This window comes from Eimeria acervulina, genomic scaffold, assembly GCF_000499425.1.
Source record: "Eimeria acervulina Houghton genomic scaffold, Eah_scaff385, whole genome shotgun sequence".
In the NCBI taxonomy this organism is placed as follows: Eukaryota; Apicomplexa; class Conoidasida; order Eucoccidiorida; family Eimeriidae; genus Eimeria; species Eimeria acervulina.
Window position 1 is genome coordinate 25449 of NW_013547346.1, and position 7030 is coordinate 32478.

Consider the following 7030-nt stretch of genomic DNA (forward strand, 5'->3'; position numbering starts at 1 on the left):
TCTTAGAGCAGAAGCTGGGGATACACCGCAGCGAACTGTTCGCTGATTGTGTATCTTTAAAGGCTAGCGCTACACTGTAGAGGTTGAAATTAAATTAAAAAGAAGCATTTTAACTCCCCCTTGCTGCAGGAATAAAAAAAAGGTGGGTGGGTGTCTAGCAAAGAAGATGTACATACAGCAGCAGCACTTGCAGCACTGGCTGCTAGCGCTGCTGCTCCCCTAACAGATAGCAAGCGAAATAAGCCCCCGCAGCAGTATACTAGAGACCCTTAGTTTAACCACCTGGGTATCTTCTGCTGCTGCAGCTGCTGCTGCAGCAACTGCAACAGCAGCACTATATTGCAGTGGGGTTGCTGCAGCGGTTGCTGCAGCAATGGCAGCACAGCGGCGGATTGTAGTGGGCCTGCTGCCGCAGCTGCTGCATAGGAGCGCAGCAGCAGCAGCTTTATGCATGCAAGTGCAGCAACAGCAGACAAATCCCAGTATGTACACCTTGGGGAAGAGCGGTACGTATTGTTTGTTGTTGTGTTTTTATAGGGTTTAGGGTTGGTTTCTTTAAAAGGATATATGGCAAACAATCAACACTCGCACTTGGTGGTTTAGGGTTTAGGGTTTAGGGTGGTTGCTTGTGAATACGAAAGGGAGATAAATATCACGTTCGCTTCATAGAAGAGGCCTTCTTGGTGCTGCTAACCGCGAGCAGCAGCGCAAGACAAGACCCCACAGCCATTGTTGCTGCTTGTGCTGCAAACCCAGCAGCAGGGAAAGCAAACGGGTGCGGAAGAGAAGCATAAGAATTACTCATGACAGCCATCAAAGTAGAGCCTACCATCTTCGCCACCAAACGAATCGAAGTAAAGCTCCCATGTACCATCCCCTCAACTCCCCCGCTGCTGCTGCTGCTGCTGCTGCTGTTGTTGTTGTTGTTGATCTTGTTGCTGCTGCTGCTGCTGCAGGGGACAACGGGAGGGCGCAGCTGCTGCTTCGAGACTTCGCTCAGCAAAGCAGGGAAGCAGCCTGAAGCACAACTGCAGCACGAAGCCAAACCGTCCACACTGCTGCTGCAGCGCAGCAGCTCGCTGCTGCTGCTGCTGCTGAAGGAGACAGAAGAACACCTCTTGGGGACAGCAGCAAATCCAAATAATCCACGTAAAACCACAACAGTGAAAGACGAAAAGTAAAACGAAAGACATATATATGTATATATATATGTATATATATATATATATATTTATATACATATACATATATATGTATATATATATATATATATGTATAGATATATACATATATACATATATGATCTAAATGAAGGCAGAAATATATGTATATATATATACACGTATATATGCATATATCCAAATATGGATGTAAACAAACATAGAAATAGATATTCATGCATGCATCGGACAGTAGTATAACCCAACATAACTCACCTCGGGAGGCGCTCGCGAGGGCACCAAACAAACACGCGACAAAAATGCAAGTAGCAGACGAGCTGTACATACACCCCAAACATATAATATATATATATATATTTGTAGAGTAGAAATATATATATTTGTAGATTACGTGCCTCCCAACACGCAGTAGCTGCTTCAAAGCAGCGCACTGTCATCAGGGTTCTTGTTGTCTTGGCCTCAGGGTTTAGGGTTTAGGGTTTAGGGTTTGCGCACGGGGGTATTATCGGTGGCTAGGGTTTGCTTCTCTGGCGGGCATTCATCTTATTTGCTACACACCTTAGGGTTTGCATGCAGGGTTTAGGGGTTAGGGTGTGCATGCAGGGTTTAGGGTTTGGATGCAGAGTTTAGGGTTTGCATGCAGGGTTTAGGGTTTAGGGTTTCTGCGGCTCACCCCACAACAAAAAGGCCAGCGTACACCACATTGCATGCGCTACAGATGAACAGCAGCCACTGCGTTGAGATAAGATGCAGCACTATTGGCAGCAAAACCACCTGCAGCAGCAGCAGCAGCAACAGCAGTAGCAGCAACAGCAGCAGCAGCAACAGCAGCAGCAGCACCATGTGCTCCATGGCGAAGCAGCCGTACCGCTAGTAGCCTTATATCACTGCTATCTGTCCTTCTGAGGTTTGGGGAGGTTGCATTAGCTGTTGATGCTGCTGCCGTTGCTGGTGCTGCTGTTGCTGCTGTTGCTGCTGCTGCTGCTGCTGCTGTTGCTGCTGACTGGGAAGTAATTCTTTTGGCTGTACCTGCACAAAGATGCCTGCTGCTCCAAACGTTGTCATGATAAACGAGACCTGCAGCACCAGCAGCAGCAGCAACAGCAGCAGCAACAGCAGCAGCAGCAGTAGCAGCGATGGAGACACCTAACCTCCACCAAGCAAATGAAGACTCATCCTTCTGCATTATCTTCCAGTCGGGCGGCTAGCTAAACAGCTAGCAGTTAGCTAGCCTATCAACGGGCTAAGTTCGCACCTAGCTACCCAGCTAGCTACCTAGCTAGGCAGGTAGCTTGTTGCGTAGCCAGCTGTGTAGCTAGCTTCTGATGTAGTTGAGTATAATTTAGCAGGGCGATCAGCTAGCTGGTTAGCTAGCCGGCTAGCTAGCTAGCTAACCCGTGCAGCAGCAGCTCGAGCTTTCAGACACACAGCGACAGAGGCAGAGATAATACAGCTGAAGGAGAGGGAGAGAGAGAGGAAAAGAGAGACAGATAAAATGCAGCGACAGGAGACAGAGACAAAACGAAGGAGACAGAGTGAAGGAGACGGAGACAAACTGAAGGAGACACAAACAAACTGAAGGAGACTGAGTGAAGGAGACAAAGCGAAGGAGACAGAGTAAAGGAGACAGAGATGCAGCTAGAGGAGGCGGACAGCAGACAAGGAGACAGAGTGAAGGAGACAGCGATGCAGCTGGAGGAGACAGACAGCAGACAGAGACACAGCGAAGGAGACAGAGTGAAGGAGACAGAGACAAACTGAAGGAGACAGAGATGCAGCTAGAGGAGACAGACAGCAGAGACAGACGAAACGAAGGAGACAGAGTGAAGGAGACGGAGACAAACTGAAGGAGACAGAGATGCAGCTAGAGGAGACAGACAGCAGACTGACCTGATCGTGAGAAAACCCCAGCTGGTGTTTGACGAAGGACAGTGAAGTTCCTTGCATAGCAGCATTGAAGGCGCAGTGCATGCAAGCGAGCAGCAGCACCAGAGGCTGCTGCTGCAGCAGCAAACCAAACACCCCCCAAAGCATGCAGAGATGCTTTACTAGGGCCCGCAGCAGCTTCTTAACACCTGAAGCCACCTGCTGCAGCTGTATGCTTCCAGTCCTTCGCCTCCCAGGAGGAGGACTATCAGCAGCAGCAGCTGAAGCAGCAGCAGCAGCAGCAACGACAACTGCGTCTTCAGCAACAGAATGCAAAAGAGGAAGAGCTTCAGCCCCCCTATTCCAAATCTTTGAGGTGTCCATACAGCTGAAATTCATATCCGGGAGGGACGCGCAAAAGCGGAGACGCTGCACTGCAGCAGCAGCAGGAGGAGCAGCAGCAGCACCATCACAACCTCCAGCAGCAGCAGCAGAAGCAGCAGCACCAGAAGCAGCAGCAGCAGCAGTAGGGGTGCGGCTGCCGCTGCCTGCAGAAAAGCTTGTTGCTCGTCTCACAGACAAAACAGAAAAACCGTCAGCAGGCCACAAGGTGGGTGGATAGAATTCCTCAAGAAACTCCTGCTGCTGCTGGTGCTGCTGCTCCTGCTGCTGCTGGTGCTGCTGCTCCTGCTGCTGCTTCTGCTGCTGCTGCTCCTGCTGCGTCAGGCGGCCCCTGATGGGGCTCAGCAGCAGCGCTAAAGGATGCAGCAGCCGCAGCAAAGCTGCTACTAGCATCAGCTTCTCTGGTGATTGAAATGTACGCAAAAACAAACCCCCAGCCAAACTCCCTGCATGCACAACAGCAGCAGCAGCAGCAGCAGCAAGGGCAGTTAGGAAAAAAGGAGCAGCACGCACAGTCCCGGGCCATGGAAGCAGAACCCACGACTAGCAGCAGCAGCAGCAGCAGCAGCAGCACCAACGCAGAAGCAGCCGCAACTTCCGCAACGAGTGTAGCATCAAGAGAAATAGCAGCAGGAGCAGCGAGATAAACAGCAGCAGCAACAACTGCAGCAGCAAACCTGCTTCAGCATACGCACCGAGAAGCAGAGAGCCGCTCACAGCAGCATATATCGACGAAAAACTGCAGCAAGCAGCAAACAGCAGCAGCAGAAAAAGCGGCAGTTGCTGCTACCACTGCAGCAACAGCAGCAGTAGCAACAGCAGCAGCAGCAGCAGCAGCAGCAACAGCAGCAGCAGCAGCAGCAGCAGCAGCCGCAACTGCAGCAGCACCGATAGTAGTAACACGAACCCTTTGTTGCTTACCAGGTGACTCTCCGCTTTATGTCCGCCCATTCTGCATCCACAGCACCCAATAAACCCTAAACCCTAAACCCTTAACTCTAAACCCTAAACCCTTGCAAGCCAAGGCCAAACTGCATTCAACAGCAGCAGTATGAGCAGCAGAAACTGCAGCAGTAAGAGCAGCAGCAAGGGCAGCAGCAGCAGCAGCAGCAGCAGCAGCAGCAGCAGCAGCAGCAGCAGGGTTTTCCGCACCACCAATCCATGATGAGAGGACCTGCAGCAGCACAAGCCGCACATGTAAACCCTAAACCCTAAACCCTAAAGCCTAAGTTGTCAGAGCCGTGGTTCCGGCCGTAGCCTTCTATCTTTACAGTCCACATCAGGGTTTAGGGTTTAGGGTTTAGAGACTAACGACAAAAGAACCTGTCAGAGGCTTTCCCCCAAGCAAAGCAGCCACCACCCTGTAGAGCCGCAGCAGCAGCACAAGCAGCAGCAGCACAAGCAGCAGCAGCAGCAGCCATAACAACGTCGGCACTTGTGTGTACTGCAGCAGCCGCAGCATACGCTGTAGCTAAGATTGCTGCTCTCTTTGCTCTTGCTGCTGCTAGCGTTGGTTTTCGTTGCTGCTGTTGTTGCTTGTGCTGTTGCTGCTGCTGCTGCTGCTTGTGCAGTCGTTGCTGCTGCTGTTATTTGTACTATTGCTGCAGCAGCTACAGCAGCAGCAGCAAGGTATATGCTTACTTGCAAGCCAAGTAGGCCCTAGCGCTTCGAGTGACGACAGCAGCAACGACTGGAAGGCTGCTGCAGAAGGACAGCAGCAGCAGCAAGCGGTGTCTTAGCGCCGGTTGTGCAGCAGCAATGCGAGAGACAGCAGCACAAGAAAGGAGACAGAAAAAAGAAGCAAACACCTCCTGCCCCGCCTGCCACAGATAGACGCGGCCCCCCAACTGTGATGTTAATAAATCCACGCTCGCCCCTATGCTGCAGCACACAAGCAGCAGCAGCAGCAGCAGCAGCAGCAAATGCAGCAACAGCAGCAGCAGCATTAACGGCAGCAATAACTGCAGCATGCAGTGGAGAAGGAAAGGAGACAAACAGATAAAGACCCATGCATTTTTGAATCCAGAAGCAGCAGGAGGTGCAGCAAAAGCAGCAGCAGCAGCAGCAGCAGCAGCAACAGCAACAGCAGCAGCATCGGTAAAAGAGCAGCAGCAAATTCACACGGACCTAAGGTGAGCAGGAAAGACCTCCAAGACCGTCAGCAAGACAGCCCATCTTGCAGGACAACCCGAGTGCTGCTGCTGCTGCTGCTGCTGCAGTTGCTGCTTGTGCTGCTGCTGCAGTTGCTGCTGCTCGTGCTGTTGCTGCTGCTGCAGCAAACGTTGCTGCTGCGGAGGAGGCAGTCGAGCAGCTCTGCTGCCGCCCCACATTGGAGGGAAGGGGGGCCTCTGTGTGTCTTTCGGCGCCCCCCTCTATAGTTAATCTTGTTGAGGTATCAGGAGACTTGCTGCTGCTGCTGCTGCTGCTGCGAGCAGCAGCAGCAGCAGCTTGCCGCAACAGCAGCAGCAGCTCAAACCAGTAGCAGCACCTCGCTGCAGCAAGAGCAACGGCACGAGGTAGTCGGCAGCGGCAGCAGCAGTGACAAGGAGGGCTGCAACAGCAACAGCAACAGCAGCAGCAGCAGCAGCTCAAGCAGCAGCAGCAGCAGCAGCTCAAGCAGCAGCAGCAACAACAACAAGCTGCTGTAAAGCAGCAGCAAGCTAGGATTGTCCCCAAGGCACAGTTATACAGAACGAGACCGCTTGAGGTGTACAGACACTGCAGCAGAAACCGGCGGAGTTGCTGCTGCCTCTGCTGCAGATAAACAAAAATACAAAAATGCTTCTCCTAATCTCCTCTCTGCACACAACGAGGCCCCTGGAAGACCCTAAGGGGGCCCCGTTGGCGGCAGCGGGGGCCCACGCCAGCAGCAGCAGCAGCAGCAGCAGCAGCAGAGCAGCAGCAGCAGCAGCAGCAGCGGCAGCAAATGAAGCCACAACTTCTATCTCAACAGTTTTAATGTTAGGTAAATGTTTGTTAATTTATTTAAAATAATTTTAACGGGTTTTGCTGCTGCTCTTCGTCGGCAGCTGCACGCGAGACAGAGAACCAGTGGGGACGAGCAGCAGCAGCAGCAGCAGCAGCAGCAAGAGCAGCATTTGTGCTGCGGCTGCTGCTGCTGCTGAAGCAAGTGGCTGTGATATTAGAAGACAAAAGTGAAGAGCCTCCGCTAAAGAGAGACAGCAAAAGAAACGCGAAGAGACATCAGCCTAATAACCATAGACACAAAAGGAGACAGATAAAAGAGAAGGAGACAGACAGTAGAGAAGAGAGACAGACAGAGACAAGAGAAGGAGACAGACAGTAGAAAAAGAAACAAAAGATGAAGGAGACAGACATAAAAGGAGACAGGCAAAAGAGAAGGAGACAGACAAAAGAGAAGGAGACAGACAGTAGAAAAGAGAGAGAGAGACAGAGACAGAGACAGACAGAGAGAGAGAGAGAGAGAGAGAGAGAGGAGACAGACAGCAGAAGAGAGAGACATAAAAGGAGACAGACAAAAGAGGAGGAGACAGACAGTAGCAGAGAGAGAGAGAGAGAGAGAGAGAGAGAGAGAGAGAGAGAGAGAGAGAGAGAGAGAG

General features: G+C 51.7%; 1 protein-coding gene across 1 annotated transcript; it reads right to left on the minus strand.

The window, feature by feature from the left end:
* Positions 1-652: 652 nt before the first annotated feature.
* Positions 653-5779, minus strand: EAH_00036050 (hypothetical protein, conserved; the record flags this gene model as incomplete). The annotated part of the gene is made up of 9 exons (XM_013392084.1): positions 653-1028; positions 1855-1955; positions 2070-2258; positions 3072-3895; positions 4145-4188; positions 4371-4401; positions 4602-4623; positions 5258-5330; positions 5577-5779. The coding sequence occupies 9 exons, from the start codon at positions 5777-5779 to the stop codon at positions 653-655; spliced, it is 1863 nt and encodes a 620-aa protein (XP_013247538.1).
* Between the last annotated feature and the right edge of the window lie 1251 nt (positions 5780-7030).